This window comes from Danio rerio, chromosome 17 (genome assembly GCF_052040795.2).
Source record: "Danio rerio strain M-AB ecotype USA chromosome 17, GRCz13ab, whole genome shotgun sequence".
NCBI lineage: Eukaryota > Metazoa > Chordata > Actinopteri > Cypriniformes > Danionidae > Danio > Danio rerio.
This window is the reverse complement of record NC_141037.1, coordinates 44345643-44367500: the sequence shown is the minus strand read 5'-3', so window position 1 is coordinate 44367500 and position 21858 is coordinate 44345643. Positions and strand designations below refer to the sequence as shown.

Below are 21858 nucleotides of genomic sequence, written 5' to 3'. Positions count from 1 at the left end.
TTTTACAGTGTATAATACAATAACAGGATTCTTTGTTCTGCGATCCAAAGATCCACGTTTATCTGAACTAGGAAGCTTTTATAACATTATACTATATTCCATGACCAACCCCCTCCCCCAATTAATACTTATATTTGGCAAGGATGCTTTCAATTAAAATGATTAAATAAATTTTTATGTCACAGAATAGTTCTATTTCACATTAATGCTGTTCTTCTGAACTTTCTATTCATCGTAGAGAGCAGAACAAATTCAAATCTGCTGTTTTCAACATACTAATAATTTGATTTGTGTTTCTTGAAGGGTCATTTGACTGGAATAATAATGCTAAAATCAGCTTTCAAATCGCAGCAATAAATAACTTTTTAAAATACATTCCAATAGAAAATGCTTATTTTACATAGTGAAACTTTCTCTTTTGCTGTAATCAAATAAATACAGACTTGTTTAAAAAACATTCAAAATTGTACTGTTCTAAATATTTTTGATTGTGAGTGTATAAGTGACAGTCACTTTAATCAAATCAAATGCTCACTTTCACACAAGATGATGATAATGATTATTATTATTATTATTATTATTATTATTTATGGATAACAGTGACACTTTACAACAAGGTCAGGTTAGTTAGCAGTAGTTAATAACAGCCAGCAATACATTTGGTACTGTATTCATAATCTTTGCTTGTGTACAAATAAAACAGCTCGCTCCATTAAATCCAAAAGTCCATGCTAACGTTAAACTGCTAATATAACAGATTGGCTAATTATTTATCAGCTTTGCCAAAATCAACGAAGGCATTTTGTCAATGTAAAATATTTTGGCAACACTTTAGTTTACATAACGATTGACACCATTTACTACTGGCTCATTACCTGCCTGTTTTAATATATTAACTGTTTATTAGCACTTATAAAGTATGATCTTATTTTACATCCTTAATCCTAAGCTAAACTATTTCTTTACTAACTATAAGCAGCTAATTTTCAGTTTATTGAGCTGAAAGAGTTAGTTAATGATTTATTGATAGCCAAAATTGTACATTTAAAATAAAGTGTGACCAATATTTAAAAGTAAAACGATTAATAAAACATTAAATCTGAAACTGAGGAAAGTAGCAAAGAAACTTGATTTATTGATTTTAGCTGTTCAGAAATGACATGAGGAAAAAACTAAAGGCATTTAAATTATTACAAAAAAAAACAATAAAGGTAAACAGAAATAAAAACGCACACCTACAGTACATTTAAATATACTGAATGACATTATGAGAGCAAAAACATTACAGAGGAGCAGTTGTCAGGATTGTAAGTCAGACATGCTGTTTCCTGTACAACCTGTTCATGAACTCCAACTGTAAAAGCAGACCTTCATGCTGTAAATCTACAGCTTTCCATTGGCAAAAGCCCCCTCCTGGAACTGAGGGATAAAGCTCTTGAAGTAAGTCCTGTGGGTGAGAGAGGAAATGACAGAATGAGAGAAAGGGAAAAGAAAGAGAAAGAGACAGGACATCATTAGTGTCATTCAAAAAGTGAAATGTGAAAGCACCTTGACCGTCTGACTGCTGTTATAATTATTCCCAAAACTATTTTTGGAATTCTCCCTTTAAAACACCAGAGGCTTGCTGCATAAAATGAGTTGTACTAACTCAGGCTGCAGAGTAGGTTTTGTGTTGACAAAACAAACAAATTCAACCTGGTTAGGATCAGGATAAAGGTGCAGTAGGCGATTTGTCAAAATGCTAACAGTTTAGCATAATATGTTTAAAAACACAGTCCCTGCCCCACCGTCCAAAGCCACACCTCCTGAAATAGTAAACGCATAACTTAAAGATGGCAGTAGACAACCCACTAGATCACATCATTTGCCAGTTAGAAAATTTTATAGTACTTTCATAATACTACAACTCTGAACGTAAATATGTATTATATCGAGCATGTTTTCAGCTGTGTAGCAAGCAGAATTTGTCATAATGTGCAATATTTCATGCATACAAGGATCGCTGGTCTCATTTTCTTCTAGTGTAATAATGCTTAGACTGTGCTTGCCTGGCGGGGTGCAGGAATTACACTTATTACTAAGCCATACTTACATGCTATTTCAGACCGAATAAACTGAGTAGCATGGTAAACAATATAGGAAGCCATCACAAGTTGTCATTGTTCAAAAATGATCCAATGTGAATATAAAACAAACTTAATCTCAGTAAAGCAGGCTAGGAGGAATAACTTTATTTACTGATGTTTTGTAAATTAAATAAAAATCTACATTATTGATGCTGTAAAAGGTCCCTTTTGAAACTGAAAATAGTCACATCAATCTTTTGCTGAAGGATTTCTGTGACTGAACAACACTTCTGTGCGTATAACCTATTCATAACAAAACAATCTACATAAACTTTGCATGAGCAAAACATTCCTTGTCAAAAAGAAATACTTCAGCTATGGTGTTATCCTTCATCCAGCGTGCAAAAGTAACTCCAATATTGATTCAAGATTTAAAAAAGTTTTGATTCAGCATTTGTTTTTACTGCTGTCACTCTCTCTAAGTGCTCGTGCACGCACAAATGGCGGATCTGCACGAACAGGATTGTGCAGATGTACAAATCTACATTTGTTGACAGACAGTGTGGGCTACTTATCAGAATTATGGGAATTATCGGCCTGACAAATTTTTTATTGGATAAACATTTTCATCCTTATGTCTGACTTAGAATATAAAAATACACATAAACACATTAAGATAATTTACTTTAATCATTACTAATGGACTGTGAAGAGACTTTTAACCAGCACAACAAAAATTGTTTCTGAAAACAATCACCTACTGCACATTTAAGTGATTTCATGACACTTGATATACATTTTCTCTGTTAACCAAGAGTTCATGATTATATCTGGACCACATACAGCTGTATGAAGTGTGACACATGCAGCCAATCACAAGACAAGTGAGGATCAGTTTGATTCATTTCTCAAAATTTATGGAAGATTAAGAGAGCCTCTATTATGCATTTACAAGGCAGAAACACTTTTTTATGTATTTAATTACTTAAATATTAAATCAATGCAAAACAAATTAACAGATTTTAATAAGGGTTACCATTAGCTTAAAAGACAGTCATTTTTAAAGCTTTAAATATTAAATGTACATTTAATTAGGCATTAAATGTATTGGCAACTGGTGGCGCAGTAGGTAGTACTGTTGCCTCACAGCAAGAAGGTCGCTGGTTTGAGCTTCGGCTGGTTCAGTTGGCATTTCTGTGTGGAGTTTGCATGTTCTCCCTGCGTTCCCGTGGGTTTCCACCGGGTGCTCCGGTTTCCTCCACAGTCCAAAGACATGAAGTACAGGTGATCTGGGTAAGCTAAAATTGAAGTGTGTATGATTGTTTCCACAGATGGGTTGTGGCTGCAAGGACATTCACTGGGTAAAAACGTGCTGTATAAGTTGGCGGTTCATTCCGCTGTGGAATGAATTAATGTATTGGCAACTCAAAACTTTTGAATATATAATATTCAGGGTTTATACACATTTTTACTACTAAAATTGCAGAACTTCTCAGTAACTTTTCCAAAACTTTTAGGTAAATATTCATGATCTTGTTTCGGGTTTTATGTGACTATATACACCTGGTAAATCAGACAAAAAAGCATGTTCAAAATTACAGCATATGAAAACATATGTGACAATCCATGTAGTTTATATTTATTTTTATATCTGTAAAATAGTTTTTAGAAAATATTTTGCGGTCTGCTGAAATTCTTATAAATTTTGGCTTGTGTCATCACAAGACTTCAGATTAGTACAAATTAGCCTTTAGCACCCACAGTATCCTACCTTTTCAATTAGATATTGTTTTTGGAAACAACACATTCAAAATGTATCTTGAATTCAGTGAAAGCGAGTGATTTTTGAAGTTATTGCTAAGTGTACCCCACACAGAGAATGTCACATGAAGGGATGGATGGCTCAATTTTATTTTATTTCAAATGTATCATCTCAAATAAATCCAATACACAGATAATTGCTTAACAAAATTTCATGACTTTTTCAAAACAATTTGGCTTTATTTGTTTTTCCAAAACTTTTCCAAACCTGGAAAATGCCTTTTCAAAATTTCATGACTTTTCCAGGTTTTCCAAGACCGTATGAATCCTGACTATTTAAATATAATACAAATAATAATAATCCATATAACATAAGTTATTAGCAACAAAATACAATTTTGACTTAAAATGCTTTTAGTCTGAAAGGCTTTAATTTAAAATAAAAAAGCTTCTCTGGATCTGAAAGTGGCTTCGTTCTGTCATTTTACTCACAGCTGATTGATCCAGTTTAGGTTTGCGATGTCTAACCAAGAATAAAATCAGTTCCAGAGAAAGTTGGGAGTGTATCGCAAGTTACAATGGCGATGAAATCAAAATCACCCGACTTCATGAGCCCAAAACCCGGAGATTGTTCAGAATTACCTTGGTAAAACTCCAAAACTACTTTCTGCAACAGGCCTCGGATTATTTAATAACATATAAATTAAAATTTTTTTAACTTGTTTATATCACAAAATTCGTATGAATTTGTATGAATTGCAAAAACAGTACTTTTGTACTGAAACCATCAGCATTACAGTGCGAGTGTGACAGCAAACGATCTAAATAGGGGCATGTGAAATTTTAGTTTTTCTTTTTTAATAAATCTGCAAAAATGTCAACAATTCTGTGTTTTTCTGTCAATATGAAGTGCTGTGTGTACATTAATGAGGAAAAAATGAACTTGAATGATTTTAGCAAATTGCTGCAAAATAACAAAGAGTGAAACATTTAAGGGAGTCTGAAAACTTTCCGTACCCACTGTGTGACAACATATACTATGCTTAAATAACAAACTACTTCCAATTAGGTCAAACTGCACACTAAGTTCAGTATATGTCAATACATGCAGGTAAAGTATTAAGGGTGCCTACATTTGAAATCTCTGGCTGATTAAAGCCCAGCCAGAGAGCCAATAGGTGATAAGATATGTTCCAAACACAAAACACAAAACACTATCTCTGACACGTATCACACTCTGGATAAAATGTGCTCTCCAGCTATGAGGTGTGGCTGGGAGAGAAGTCCAAAGGTAAATACTGCACATTCCATTAACCTCCAGAAGACTCCCTTAAAGGGACAGTTCACGCAAAAACTGAAAACTCTCTCAGGATTTGCTCAGTTTTTCCATATATTTTTTTGTTTCTGTTGAACACAAAAGAAGTTATTTTGAAGAATGTTCTTCCATAGCAGTCGTCAATGGTTACAGGCTTACAACATTCTTCAAAATATCTTCTTTTGTGTTCAACAAAACAAAAATACACAAGCCTATTTCATTTTCATCTAAAACTGAAAACTCTGCAGTCATTTTGGGGTGAACTATCCCTTTAAACTGGGTTAATATTACACAGGAATTGGAAATGTAAAACACACACATCTGTTTAACTAAGAGAAAACTCTTTTGATCTGTGTTGGCAATATTCATTATTCATTTGCTCTTACTTGGCTCGTTTGGCCATCTCGTTCCCATCCCAGCGTGGACTGTAGGGGTAGGATTTTTGCACCTGAGAGTAGAGCTGCCCACTGCTGGTGAAGTGATAGATGGACTGAAACGTCAGGGTGGGCTGATCTCGAGGGAAGTACAAAGGCAGATCCACTACAGGAAGACAGGATGGAGAAATCAAATACAGATCGTCCAGAACTTGACAGATGCCACCATAAACCAGTGCTAGAAGTTTATTGCATCACAATACATACAGTAAATCCAACCCAGACCTATTAGTAATATGTGACCCTGGGCCACAAAACCAGTCATATACAGTATGTCAATTTGAATTCTAAATTCTGAAATTAAGATGTTGACCGAATATGAAAGCTAAAAATCTAAGAGGAGTGCATGACTGTGTGTGTGTGTGTGTGTGGTCACGTGATGTGCGTTTTCTGCGAACGGAGGGTAGTGATGGGAAGTTCAGATCATTTTACTGACTCGGACCCTTGAGTCTTGTTGTGAGATGAACGAATCATTTTTAGAGTCATTTCGTTCTACTCGTTCAATTTGCCAAAATATTATTAAAATGTTACAAGTTTCTTCCAAACTCATCTACAACTAGCCCAGACGTTGATCACACTACAAACAAGTCATAACTAGAATGCTATAAGAAAGAGGAAATGATCATTTATTGTTTTTCTGGTGTTTTGTCTTTGTTTATCAGCTCACCTCTTCTGACAGGTCTTCAAATTTGAGTGGTCATATGACATCAGACGATCGCGACTGCTATAGTTATTCCAGTTGCTTTATTTTTTGGTATTTATCTTCGGGATATCACTGAGGGCATATATTATGTTATCATAATGATCTAATGTGGCAATAAGATCGTAACTGTACTGTGCATTTACACTGTGGCCATATTCATCTATATAAACACACAAAAACAACATTAACATTATAGCAGGCACTGCAAAAAGCCCATTGACAGCCACTGGACTTTTCTGACAGAGGATTCGAGTGACAGAATGTTGTGGGACTGCTGTACAGGAGTTATTAAGAGTTATGATTATGGATTATAGATAGCGAAGTTTAGTGTTTTTATTTTAACGTTTTTTTTTTTTTTAGCATGACGATAAAACACAAAGGTGGTTATGGCTATTTTAAAACGTGCTTGTTTGTTTTAAAAATTCATAATAATGACAAAAATACTATATTGTGGATCTCCTTACTTCCGGGTGTATCTATCCTGCCGTTGTGGCTGGTGAATTCTGGGAAAATTTTTTACCCACTGGTTTCGAGGGTGGTCCTAAAAAATTTAATCTGTCCCTTCTCCCTAGCCCTACGCCTTCAAGCTAAAAAGAATTTGGACACCCCAACCTCTTCATAGGAATGCGCAGGAGGGGTAGGGGTAAGGGGAAGGGTTTAGGGGTAGAACTGGGATTGGGCCTAAATGTATCAGTGCAACTTAAGACATAGTGACACATCTGACTGTAAAAAGCTTTTTTTTTTTTTTTCATAGAAATCATGATAATGGAAAGATTAACAATCACTAAAAAGCTCTATAAAAACTGTCATTAAATGTTTTGACCTTCTTAAACTGTAATACTCAATAAATTTTGACATTTGAATCTGTTATAGATGTATGGCTTTTTTGATGTAGTAAATGTATTGGTTTGATGCACATCACATCTACTTTAAAAGAACACAAAAGAAAATAAAAAAATACATTTGTGGTTACAGGTTTCCAGCACTGTTCAAAATATTTGTTGTCAGAGAAAAGAACTTCATAAAGGGGTTAGAACATCTTGAGGGGGTAAATTTCCATTTTTGGGTGAACTTTCCCTTTAACAAATAAATATAGGTGTACACAAACAATGTTTGCACTGAATTTAAATCATAATGTCACATGATCTAGACACATTTAACCTCGCTGTTAAATGCTATATCCTAACCTGCTTTTTAATTTGTAATCAGATCATTTTAAGTCTCTAAACTCTAGGAAAGGGCGAAGCAGTGGCTCAGTAGGTAGTGCTGACGCCTCACAGCAAGAAGGTCGCTGGTTTGAACCTCGGCTCAGTTGGCGTTTCTGTGAGAAGTTTGCATGTTCTACCTGCATTCGCGTGGGTTTCCTCCGGGTGCTCCGGTTTCCCCCACAGTCCAAAGACATGGGATACAGGTGAATTGGGCAGGCTAAATTGTCCGTAATGTATGTGTGTGTGTGTGTGTATGTGTGTGTGTGTTTGTGTGTGGATGTTTCCCAGAGATGGGTTGCGGCTGGAAGGGCATTCGCTGCGTAAAAACGTGCTGGATGAGTTGGCAGTTCATTCCGCTGTGGTGATCCCTGATTAATAAAGGGACTAAGCCGACAAGAAAATGAATGAATGAATAAATGAACTCTAGGAAAGAGATGGCTGAGAACCAGCGATGGTAGAGAACAGTGACATGTGGCCAGAATGTAACACATTATTTTTTTATCTTGGGTTTTACTTTACACAACAGCTGTGCAATTTTCTGTGTGTTCTGATGAGTGTGAGCCCTCACACATCATGCTGTGTGACAAATTACTGTCATAACATTCCACCGCTGTATGACCAAACTAAAATTTTGATAAACAAGGAATAGAGCAGGAGTTCCAAATGTTTAAGCCCCTGACCCCCAAAATAACAATACCAGTGACCCGCGTCCATGACTATCCTCGGAGGTGGTTATAAATATATAAACGTTGTGTTCAACAGTACACACACACAATAGACCTATGCGAACACAAACAAAGTGGCTCTATTTTAATTATCTAAGCGCAGAGTCTAAAGCACACTGCGCAGGTGCACTTAGGACATGTCCAGTTAGCTATTTTAAGGGTGGGAAAAATAGCCTGTGCACCCAGAGCATAGTCTAAAAGTGTTGTAGTTGTTCTCTTAACATATTTATATGTTTTCTAATGAAATAAAGCAACTAAAAGCTGTTTATATAGTGAGGCTTTTGTGTTCGTGATTAGGTGGTAGTCTAATTTAAACATGTTGTTTATAGAGGATGTTTAATTTAGTTTTGGCACTTTTATCAACCTAATCAACCTCTGTGTTTATTTTGCTTGGGAACTAATATGGTTGGAACCTAAGTTTATTGGATTGCATTCTCTAGAATGGTGTAAAGTGGCAGACTGTTATATTCTGATACCATAGCTCATTACCATAAAGTTGACCTGATTCAACTCTCCTATTTTGCCTACACCATGCAAAACAATACGCACCACTTTAGTTGGTAACTGAATTGAGGTGAACTGAAACGGAATGATTCCAGCTACTTTGACTCTTTCAACACTGGTGGTGTGAAAACATGGTAAGAGTGAGTTACAGTCGCACAATGACACTATTTCACTATTTACATGATTGACCTTTGTACCTGGAAAAACTGAATGCCTTATTAGTAAGGAAACGGCTTGCGCGTGAGATTAAAGCCATCTATGGAACAAGCCAGATTCCACCAAAGCCCCCCTTGGTAAAGAGTAAGTGGGAGGAGGTAGCAGTTTTTACATTTATGCAGACAATAATCTTTTACATTTATTAATTTAATTTTTCATAAGATATTTCTGTGCTGCTGCACATCCTTGTGTGTGTAATAAGCAACATGTACAAGCAATTAGGGCCCTCTATCACAAATACGTACTTAAAACAAACAAACAAAAAAAAGTGCTATTGACATTAGAGCAGCTTTTAGTTGTTTGATGATGTGGTCTATTTCAGTTGCCTTAAAATAGCAATGCACTCCTTTTCAAACCAGCATGCCAGTTGGCGCATAAATAGGTGCAGATGCATTTGCTATTAAAAATGATAATGATACCTCTTTTGAAACTAGTGAAAAGACTTTATGTCGTGCCTGGGGCAAAACTTTACTTTGGCATAGACGACTGAGGTGATGCACAGAAGTTGAACAGAAAGCACTCATGAAATTGATGTGCAAATATACTGCATATGTATGTTTTTAACATATTTATCATGCATTGTGTTTACACACACAGGCACATTTCAGTACAGTCAGTTTAAAGGGACCCAGGTTCACCCTGAACTGAAAATTCTGTCATCATTTACTTTCACTTCACTTGTTCCAAAACTGTTTGAGCTTTGTGTTGAACACAAATAAGATGTTTTGAAGAATGCTGAAAAACTGTAAACATTGACTTCCACAGTATTTGTTTTTCCAAGTATTTGTATGCAAGTCAATGGTTAGAGGTATAATAGTTAAACTCTGATGTATTGTAGTATTATACACCCTATTATTGTAGAAAAGTAAAGTATTTTGTAATTTGTAACTGTAGTTGTATTGTTATATGAAAATACTTTACTTTAGTATGTTTATAAACTATGTAATATTTACTATAAATTACTACAGTACTTTTCCATGTAAACTCTTACAATTTATCACTTAAATCTTTGAGATAATAAAAAACTCAACCTAGTTTGTTGGATGGGTCTGTCTCGTTGGTCATAAATATATAGTTGAAGTCACAATTATTAGTCCCCCTTTGATTTTTTTTCTTTTTAAAATATTTTTCAAATGATGTTTAACAGAACAAGGAAATTTTCACAGTATGTCTGATAATATTTTTTCTTCTGGAGAAAGTCTTATTTTGGCTAAAATAAGGCAGTTTTTAAATTTTTTTTTAATCTATTTTAAGGTAAAAATTTTAAGCCCCTTCAAGCTATATATTTTTTCCCATAGTCTATAGAACAAACCATCATTGTATAATAACTTGCCTAATTATCTGCCTACTTAACCTAGTTAACTAGTTAAGCCTTTAAATGTCACTTTAAGCAGAATAGAAGTGTCTCAAAAATATCTATTCAAATATTATTTACTGTCATCATGACAACGATAAAATAAATCAGTTATTAGAAATGAGTTATTAAAACGATTATGTTTAGAAATGTGTTGAAAAAATCTGCTCTCTAATAAACAGAAATTGTGGAAGAAATAAACAGGGGGGCTAATAATTTAGGGGGGCTAATAATTCTGACTTCAACTGTATATAATACATAAGATGAAAGCACAGTTAAATCCTTCCAGAGCAATACACTTCATTTTGTTTTCTTCAGAAATGCAGGCATGATTTTTTTAAAGCACATGGGTTGAAAATTGTGAACATATAAAGGTAACATATTAATATATATTTTACCATGGACCAGGAAGCAGAAGTCTTTCCACATAAGCAGAAGGGTGAGCTTGGTAAAGCCAACAGCATCATACTCCACCACACCCCTGTATAGTCAAAACAGGGAAAATGAATATTTCATAATATTTCAGTTTGCAACAGAAGATTGTAAAGACATTAAAATGACCTTAAAATTCACCACAAAAGCAAGCCTTAAAGGAACACTCCTTTTTTTGAAACCAGGATAAGTTTTCAGCTCCCCTTGAGTTAAACAGTTGAGTTTTGAATCCATTTAGTCCAGGGGTGCCCAAACATTTTCATATGAAGGGCTAAAAAGCAAAAACCATTGAGAGCCGTGGGCCGAAGGTAAATATACCAAACTACAGCATATTAAATAAAAGTGGCCATGGGTAATTTCCTAATTCATTTCCTAATATTTCAAAATAAATAGAAAACCATACTTTACTAATGCAGTATAACCTTTAAAACGAGAACTCATTGCAATAAAAACATAAACGATGCCATTCAAAATAAGTGGAGATTACTTAATGGAACAATTTAATTTCAGTTAGCTTTTAAAAATAAAACAAACAAACAAACACAAAAAAATGGTTACATTAAATTTGAATTGAACCATGCCCATCGATCTCCTTCTCTTTTCCTATGGGATGGTGGGCCAAATCAAAGGTTACCATGGGCCCTAGTTTGGGCATCTCTAATTTAGTCAATCTCAGGATGATTTAGCTTAGCTTAGCATAGATCATTAAATCGGATAAGATCATTAGCATCTTGCTCAATAATGACCAAAGAGTTTTATTAGTTTTCCTATTTAAAGCATGACACTTGTGTAGTTACATCATGTACCGAAACGACAGAAAATGAAAAGTTGCTATTTTCTAGTCTGATGTCTCTAGGAGCTACAGTATACTATTTTTCTGGTGTAACAATTAAGAAACTTTGCTGCTGCAGTACCTGCAATTTGTTTACCTTGATAACCAATTTCTGAGAAATGATTCAGAACATACTAACTTTGGTGCAGATTCTAAACTGCTTCTATCAGAACTGAATTATATAGAAGTTGGCCAACTTTCAGGTACTGTGTAATACAATTGTGCCAGCAGCAGCCATGATTTCTAGCCATATCAGCGTAGGAAATAGCAACTTTTAGGTTTCCATTGGTCTTTTTACACACTATGACTAAAGAAAAGTCTGGTTTTAATTAGAAAAACATCAGAAATCTTTGGTCATTTTTAGGTGAGATGCTAATAGTCTAATCTGATTCAATGATCTATGCTAAGCTAAGCTAAAAGTGCTTCCACCAGACAGATTGAATGGAATAAAATGGTAAAAGTCAACAATTAAACTCTAGGGAAGTGTAAAATGAGCGAATGGAGTGTTCCTGATTTCAAAATCAATGCCACAAAAGTATTTGGACAAGGTTCAGTATACACTGTAATGGTTTTATCAAAAACAAAGGAATTTTAAAATGATCCAAATACTTCCTAGAGCATCCCTAAAAGCAGGTTTCACATAATAGCACTCATTAAAATTACATTAATAAATCAATGAGTTAGGCTGTGCCAGACCACCTTGTCTGACAATATATTAAGGCGTGTTAATAAACCAGAGACATCTTGGTGCCTAGTGTATTACAGCCCATTATAAAGCTGCTGTCTGTACTTGCTTTTGAGATTAGAAAGCAGAATTATCCCAAGTAATTAAGAAAAAAGGGAATTAGTGTTGGTAACTAATTTCTCAAGATAACATGGGTGTGGTGAGTAGCTATACTGGTTACTGCTGCAGGCCTGGACTCGCAGGGCCAGTTTTAGCTTTTCCTTCAAAGTCTCACGCTGATCATTTATTAGATTACTTTTATGAGAAACGGCTTGTGGTTTTAAGTGTCAATTATTAAATGACTTTCAAATGAATACTTTTTAACTCCAAATCTTATAGACATTGAACTCACATGCCAAAGTGACTGAGAAAAGCAGCAATGTATTCTCTCCTCTTGTGATATCCTTGAATGACATACTGAACCTAGGTCAAGACAAAACAAACGTAATATTAAAAACAGAGAGAAAGAAATGAAATGGACCAAATGCATGTAGCTGAAAACAACAACAACAACAACAACAACAACAACAACAACAACAACAACAACAACAACAACAACAACAACAACTTTATGCTTTTGGTCTTTTTTTACATTGTTAAGTGCATGCACTTTGCTTAACAGAGGTCAGAGGAAGCAAAAATAAGACACATATCCACACTGGCTCCACAAGTGGCTTCTTGTCACTTTTAGATAGGTATTGTATTCACAACAATGTAAGAAATGAACTGTGACAAAACAGGTGAAAATGTTTTTTAAACAAAATGGCCTGATATAAACCTTCATTAAAAAAAAAAAAAATCTATTTCAATTCTATCACATTCTCTCATTTCTGTTATTTGACTTTTACTAAATGCAATATTTTGGATAACATGACTACCATTTTATTTAATAAGAAAGTTGAATGAATAAAATTCACACATTAAATGAACTGCTTCAATAGCCCCTTTCACACATACAGACCTTTCCGGAAAATTGCCGGCAATTTTCCGGAACGGTTGTATGTGTGAACAGGTCCTTTTTGAAAATACCGGTAAATTCGTTCTGGCTATTTTCCGGAAAGAGAAGTTGTAACATTAACGGGAATTTGCCGGAATGCTGCGCTGTGTGAATGCAGAAGGAAGATTCCCGTAATAAGCGCGTGCACGTCTAGAACGTGCTGACGTGAGACATCTGCTTTAGCCAATCACAACAGTCAGACGCATTTACGTCCGCGCGGTTTGTGAGGTTAAAAGCCTTTGAATATTTTTCCAGACACATTTAGCTGCTAGAAGTTAGTCAGATCACGTTTATATGTTCTTCTTAATGCCAACTGTGTAAATAATCATCGATAAGATGCTTATGATAAGCCGTTGTTTGTTTACCTTCAAGCTTTGCGTGCGCATATGAGCGCCTGCACACGCAGATAATATGAACATCTCGACATGAGAAAGTGATCCTGCGAAAGTTGTTCACAATATTGATCATCCACAGAGTTTGTCATTTAGTCAAATGTTTACAAATACAAGCGCAGCCGTTTAAAGCTCATTTGTGGTGAATGATGTCAGAATTTACCGGTATTTTGGAATGGATGTGTGAATGCTCTTTTCCGGAAAATTTCCGTAACGTCCTCGCCTGTGTGAACAGCGCTTTTTTGAACATACCGGTAAAGTCGTTCCGTAAATTTTCCGGATATTTTCCGGTATCACTGTGTGAAAGGGGCTAATGACTCAAAATTTTCATTACAATCATGATACTTTTACTAAAATCTTTGGTAACACTTTTGTTTAAGTACCAATTTCCACTATCAACTACTGGCTTATTATTAAGACATTGGCTGTTTATTAATACTCAAAGTATTATACTTTAGTAACTATTACTGTACTTTTGAAAGTAATGCATTTGAACATCAAGTTACTCCCCAAAAAAGTAACTAGTTGAATGTGTTATGTTACTTTTGAGTTACTTTTGTGTTACTTTTCATAACCTGGCTGAGGCTTGATCTCTTACAGAATAATTTTTTTTCCCTTTCTTTTATTAAAAGAGGGGTTCTTCAATTAACAATGCACTGAATAATCTACACCTTCATTTACCTTTAAAAACCCATCAAAATATTATTTTAGGAAAATGATATTGAAGAACTTTCTGACCCCAGAGCTCTACATGCCATATATACAGATTATTGAAAGTTTAAAGCATTGTGTTTGCTACTTTTGTGCTATTTGTCTGAAGTAAAATCACTATCTATTAAGACTATAATCCCCGTTTCCTTTTCTTCAATGCATTCAAAATAATGAACACATTCTCTCATTGACTGCTTGATTCAATGTGACTTTTTTCATTTTAATTCAGCATTTAAGGAAAGCAAATTAATTGAAATTTAAAGTAACTTGCGATACTTTTAATGCGCAAAACTGACTATTAGTAAGTAAATTGGTATTTTATTGAGCTAAAAGTCTTAGTTAATGATCTGTTAATAGCAAACATTGTATCTTAAAATAAAGTTTGACCAAAAGTTTAAAGTATCATGACCTACTCAATAGGATCAAGTATGTTTTTTTTGCTTTTAATTATTGTAAAAAAAGGGAAAAATGTTCTAAGTAATATCTATATTTTTCCTTTAGAGAAAAGGTGATTAATATAGATACATTTTAATATTTTGTATATGAAGCAACACTCACTATTTAAGCAATTTACAGATGCATTTTCAAACTTTTCCAGTATTTTACAAGCGTTGCAAATTACATATTTACATACATATACACACATACTTTGCACACATACATCACAATGTCAAATGGTATTTGCTAAAGTATTCTGTTGCATAGTATAGTACACTATAGTATGTAGTGTAGTACAGTATAGTACAGTACGTTAAAATCTGCTATTCTGATCTCATATTTAAAGGGGTCACTGCCACAAATCACTTACATCAGCAAATCACTTACATTCCCACATAAAAACATGCTTTCTAGCATAAAAATGTTTTTGTTTAAATTCATTTAACTGTGGAAGATCAAGCCGTTGCGTGTTCTGTGACTTTGCTCCGCTTATTCCATATGGGTCCATGTCTGTAATATTCTGAAGCAGCATTAATGTTTTGTACTGTCATTATAGTTAGCATGAGATTCAAGTTTTTTTAAAGAAAAAAAAAATAAGAATAATGGGCATCAACTCGCCAGTAACTTTTGTTTTTAAATGTACTGTATGTCCCTATAAGAAAACATCGTGCATAATTGGAAATCCAGCAACAGCAATAATCAAACCCTTGGGAAAAACTATGGTTGGAACCAACGTTCACAGTGACTGTTTTCTCTGGACTCCTCTCAAGCGGTGGACATCTACATTTCAACTGGTACCGTAAAGTTGACTTGATTTCAAGTCTCCTTGACGTCCACACTGGCGAAGATGTGCCACACTGCTCCTTATCGTTTATCGCTGTCGGCTCTCATTGAATAGAATGGCTTCCGGCAAGTTTGACTCTCTCGCCACTTTCGGTTGTGAACGCACAGTTAGCATTACGAAGCACTTTTCTTGTCTTGCCTTCCCGTGTTTTTGGAAACTCATTTACTTAATTGTTTATACTGTTATGCTGCCTGTCCTGACAATTTGCCTGTTATTTTGACCATGTCTTTAGATTACCCTCATGCTCCAGTTTGTACCTGTTTGATCATTGCCTGCTTTATTGTTTTTGATTATTAAACTGCACGAGGATCCTCATCTCCGTTGTCCCAACCCGTATGTAACAGCAAGATCTTGCTATAGGGATATGTACAGAGTCCTTAGTTTCAATTTTATGCAAAATCCAAAATATTTATTTCATCCAAATAGTAAATTATCATTACCTACCCAACAAATTAGCATGAAAGCAACATGAATATTTTTCAAGCAGTTGCAAGCTCTTCATTCAAAATTTAAGCTCATTTCAAACCCTAAAAACAGGATTAAAATCCAAACATTTTCAAGGATTTCCAGCACACGTAAGAACCTTCAATACTATCTGTTTGGCCGGCGCTCTGATAAGCTGAACCAGGGTGTAGATGTGCATTTATTTGAATGAAAAGACGGAAGAGTTCTTTTGACTTTCTGCTCTGACCTATTTTGTTGTATTTAATAACTCATAAAAAAGAGTGACATGCTTTTCCACAGGTAAAAACGTGTATGATGTGTGATGCAAGACTCCATGCTGATCTCCATTTCATGACTCAGCATGTGTCCAGAAAAGGCCCACATTTGTGAGAAACATTATGCTGCATAAAGTCACTCATATGAACACAGACTAGTTTAGTTTCTCTAAGCATTGTTTATTTAGAGTAGGTGCGTCAGGAACTTTCTGTGAACTCTTCTACACCCACACAAGGAAGGTGGGACAGGATGACAGGTGAAAACAGTGTTAAAGGAACACTCCACTTTTCTTGAAAACAGGCTTATTTGGAATGAAAGTGTAGTTCCTAGCAATATTGGTCTGGAAAGTTCCAACTTTTATTTTCTGTCTGTCTTAGTACATGATGTAATACAGAAGAGTCAAGCTTTAAATAAGAAAATTCTCTAAACTCTTTGGACATTAAGTGCTATGCTATTGGTCTAACCTGATTCAATGATCAACGCTTAGTAAAGCTAAAATGCTCCCAGCAATCGACTGAACTGATTCAAAAAGCGTAAAACTCAACATTCTTGAAAAAGATTTAAGACTTAAAAAGTCTTAAATTTACTGAAATATTGTGCTGTAGGTCTATTGTTTTTAAACAGGTCTTAATATTCCTTTGTTCATGTATTGCTACCAAATCTGGCCAAAACCCATACAATCATCAACAATCATCTCAATAAAACTTTAAACTTTTTATTTAAAAAGGTCATTTTTTACTTGATTTATCATAATGGTTTAATTATTTTCCTTGCAAAAACTTTTATTAAAAATTCTCCATGTATTTACTAGTGAGGACACTTACCTGGGCAGATTGCTGTGCATACATTTAGTTTATTATAGTATTTCTTTTAAAACATTTTTCTTTTAAAACATGTAAAACTTTTAAAACATTTGTCATTTTTCTTTTATTTTAACTATGGTTAAAAAGAAAGTTTTAATTTTGTAAAAAAAAAAAAAGTGTGTGGATACAACTAAAGATTACTTGTTTTTACACAATATTTAAAATATTTTGCAAAAAAAAATAAATAAATAAAAATATATTTTTTTAATAATAATGTATTACTGTATTATAAAATTCTATAAAAAAAAATGACAGGGCAAATAAAAATCTTTTCCATCTGAGACATTTGAAATATTTCTTAGCCTTTAGACCTTTATGGTTCTAAAATTTCATTCATAATGGTCTTAAAAATGTCTCAAAAAGTCTTACATTTAACTCGAAGAAACCTGCAGAAACCATGTTTATGAACTCTGAAGCCAGAACATACAACTACCAGAAATAAAAAGTGAAAAGTATGCTATAACAAAACCACGGCATGATCAACTAGCTTTTGATAAAACTTCAAAACTGACTTTATTATAGTTTCTGACTTGGAATAGTTTCCAAGAACCTAATTAAAAAGAAATAGTGTCTGTCACAACACTGAGCTCTAACACTGTTTTCTGTAAGCTGCGCTGGAGGATCAACACATAACACTGCTTCTGTGATGTGATACTTTTGCAAGGGTACAGGGTTAGGGGTTGGACAATGAAACTGAAACGCCTGCTTTTAGACCACAATAAATCATTAGTATGGTGTAGGACCTCCTTTTGCGCCCAATATAGCATCAATTTGTCTTAGGAATGACTGATACAAGTACCGAACAGTGGCCAGAGGAATTATAAACCATACTTCCTGCAGAATAGTGGCCAACAAAAACATTTCCTGACTCGCTCCTCTAAAACACCCTAAAGCACAGGTGTCAAACTCAGGTCCAAAAGGGCCGCAGCTCTGCACAGTTTAGTTCCAACCCTAATTAAACACACCTGATCAAACTAATTGAGTCCTTCAGGCTTGTTTGAAAACTACAGGTAAGTGTGTTGGAGCAGGGTTGGAACTAAACTGTGCAGGGCTTTGGCCCTCCAGGAATAGAGTTTGACACCCCTGCCCTAAAGTGTCTCAATAATATATGGATCTGGTGACATGGAAGATGTTCAACTTCACTTTCATGTTCATCAAATCACTCTTGCTCTTTCTTTGTGTATTGATGGATTAACATCCTGATGTTTAAATCACTGGGTACACATGGTCCTCCAAAATGGTTTGGTAGTCTTGACAGTGATGCACTATAGAGCATAGGCAATGCTCAAAGTATCACTGATCCAAACCCATGCTTCACTTTAGGCATGCAAGAGTCTGTGTGGTGCACTTTTTTGAGGCTTCACCACACCATAACTCTCCTGGATGAGGGAAAGACAGTGAAGGTGGACTCAACAGAGAACAATACATGTTTCACATTGCCCACAGCCCAATATTTTTGTTGCTGGCACCATTGAAACTGACATTTGGCATTGGCACAATTGGCCAAAAGTTTGGCTATAGCATCCCAGCCATGTGTATTGACCATGTGTGCTCCCAAAGCACAGTTTTAGTGCAAACAGGGGAACTGAGGTGCACATTTAATTCTGCAGTGAGTTGGTCAGCTGAGGTTTTGTTTTTTGTACACAATCCTGGTTAGCACCCGGATATCCCTTTTAGGGTGCTTTCATACCTGTGAATCGATTCAGTTGTTCCGAAACAGAGATTATAATTGTTACATTGTTGCTCTTTGCTCTTGGAGCGGTTTGCTTTCACACTGCAAAGTTTCTAATCAGACCAAAAGAGCTAAAACAAGTCATGTGCGAGTAAACTCTCCTTACATTGGTCAGAGTGTCAGGGTTTATTTTTCAGCCTCCCGCAAAGCTGTCAGTAGAGGTGGTGGTTTGGTGGTGATTGATAGGGTGCTCGCTTGTGACGTGTCTGAGGAGAGATGCTGTGGGGAGGGGTGAGAAGGGTGCGCGACGATGCCTATTTGAGGACCGGGAGGGAGACGCAAGATTACCGGGAGATCATCACTCGTTTGCGGGCATCCGGAGACTTGCGAAACTTTGCGCCCTACTCATAATTCTCTCTTCATATAGCCGTAAGCCTATTACATAGCCATAAAACACTGATATAACCGCGCTCGGATCGCTTTCTCACTGCAATCGAACCGCTCCAGGGTTCGTTTCAATCGAGCCGAGACCACGTCATTCAAGCGATCTCAGATCGATTACTTTGGCTAAGAACAGAGAGCGATTGCCCTGTTCACATATGCCAAACGAACCGCGCTAACTGGGCAAACGAGATACGTTCCGAAACAAAAGTGTAGGTGTGAAAGCACCCTTAGACAGCTTCCTCTTGCACCCACAGTTATTCTTGTTGGATGTGGTTTGTCTTTCTTGGTGGTTTGCTGCCATTACTCTGGATACCATGGCTCTTTATACATCACAAAGACTTGCTTGCTTCATTACAGATGTGCCAGCGAGACACACACCAAGAATGTGTCCTCCTTTGAACTCTGTTATGTCACCCATTAATGTTGTGTGCATTGAAACATTTTTAGCAAGACTGTTCTATTACTCTGCTAATTAAACCATCACACTCTGCTCTTATTGGTTGATTGTGTGATAAATGAAGATTGGCCACCAGACTGGTCAAATTAAGCTAGTAAACCAACACTAAATTGGCACATGTAAATTATCCAATACACTATATATATCTACAGTCAAGCCTGAAATTATTCATACCCCTGGGGTCAATACACTATAATGTAAGCAGTGGAGTATAAATAAAACATTCATAAATGAATCAGAATACAAACATCTTAACTTAAACATGAAGATAAAAAATAGCTGTGCTGTCTAGTATACTAATGTATGACCCTGGGTTAGGTGAGTGTGTCCAGGAGGAGCTGGACAATGGTTCGGTATGAAATGAAATATTGGCCGGGTTGATTATTCATGCTGTCTGTGTGGATATGGGGAGTGGGGCTAAAATGAAGGAGAGATGTCAGGGTAAAGGAATGTCAGTGAGTCCTGAGGCCAGTGACAGTCACTTTTTATTTATTTTTGTCATTTTTCGTATTCTTATTTCTACTTGTCACACAGCCTTGTCTGCGCCATCCAGACATGCACACAAACAAATAAAAACACATGCATGCAATTTATACAAACACAAGAATTTGCTTAGCACATAATTCATGAATATCATTGTGTGGTAGACAAACCCTTACTCCACTTATAAGTGAAACACAGTTTATTTTTTTTAATTGGGATCTTTGCAAGGATTGCCACATTTAACATATGCTTCTTAAAATAACAGTTTTAATCTCTCTTATTTTTGATGCTAGAATTGTGTTTATCATGTTAACCGTCTCTATGTGTGTACAATACACTGGAGGGATTCAAATGCACACTCCAACTTAGTTTTTGTGCCAGGTGCAAATTAAGTGAGCGGGGAAAAAAACTATGTACAAATGCTGGAAGAGCTACGGTAGATACATTATGAATTATGAATACAGTAGTAAACATTTAAAGTACATTAAAAACGTTTCATCAAAGTTGTCTGAAAAAAAGCAATAACCGTTTTTTGTCTTAGAATAAACTTTTTGATTGACTTCAAATGTTGACTAGATATCAAGCACATTGCAGATCACCACCGGCCACTTAATTAGGTACACCTGTCCAATTGCTCGTTACTCAAATTTCTAATCAGCCAATGACATGGCAGCCACTTAATGCATTTAGGCATGTAGACATGGTCAAGATGATCTGCTGCAGTTCAAATCGAGCATCAGAATGGGGAAGGAAGGTGATTTAAGTGACTTTGAACGTGGCATGGTTGTTGGTGCCTGACAGGCTCATTCGAGTATTTTAGAAACTGCTGATCTACTGGGATTTTCACACACAACCATCTCAAGGGTTTACAGAGAATGGTCCGAAAAAGAGAAAATATCCAGTGAGCGGCAGTTCTGTGGAAACAAATGCCTTGTTGATGCCGGAGGTCAGAGTAGTAGGCCAGACTGGTTCAAGCTGATAGAAAGGCAACAGTAACTCAAATAACCATTCTTTACAGCCGAGGTATGTAGAAGAGAATCTCTAAATGCACAACATTTCCAACCTTGAAGCGGATGAGTTACAGCAGCAGAAGACCACACGGGGTGCCATTCCTGTCAGCTAAGAACAGGAAACTGAGGCTACGACTCACACAGACTCACCAAAATTGGACAATAGAAGATTGGAGAAACGTTGCCTGGTCTGATGAGTCTCGATTTCTGCTGCAACATTCAGATGGTGGGGTCAGAATTTAGTCAGTAACATTATAAGCATGGGTTGACTCTGCCTTGTATCAACGCTTCAGCATGGTGATGGTGGTGTATTGATGTGGGGGAGATTTTCTTGCCACACTTTTGGCCCATTAGTACCACTGTGTCAACGACACAACCTACCTGAGCATTATTGCTGACCATGTCCATCTCTTTATGACCACAGAGTACCAATCTTCTGATGGCTACTTTCAGCAGGATAACACATGTCATGACCATGTCATAAAGTGTGAATCATCTCAGACTGGTTTATTGAACATGACAATGAGTTCACTGTACTCGAATGGCCTCCACA

The 21858-nt window shown here is 35.8% G+C and overlaps 1 protein-coding gene across 2 annotated transcripts in view; it reads right to left on the bottom strand.

The window, feature by feature from the left end:
- Window positions 1–1110: 1110 nt before the first annotated feature.
- babam2 (BRISC and BRCA1 A complex member 2) overlaps window positions 1111–21858 on the bottom strand; it is a 182460-nt gene continuing 161712 nt past the window's right edge. Inside the window, exons 9-12 of one of the 2 annotated variants that reach the window (XM_087289001.1) lie at window positions 12627–12697; window positions 10685–10767; window positions 5529–5682; window positions 1111–1447 (exon numbers count right to left, since the gene is read on the bottom strand). In XM_087289001.1, the coding sequence (XP_087145127.1) occupies window positions 1384–1447; window positions 5529–5682; window positions 10685–10767; window positions 12627–12697 (372 nt within the window). In that variant the 3' untranslated portion in view covers window positions 1111–1383. 2 annotated transcript variants of the gene reach the window in all.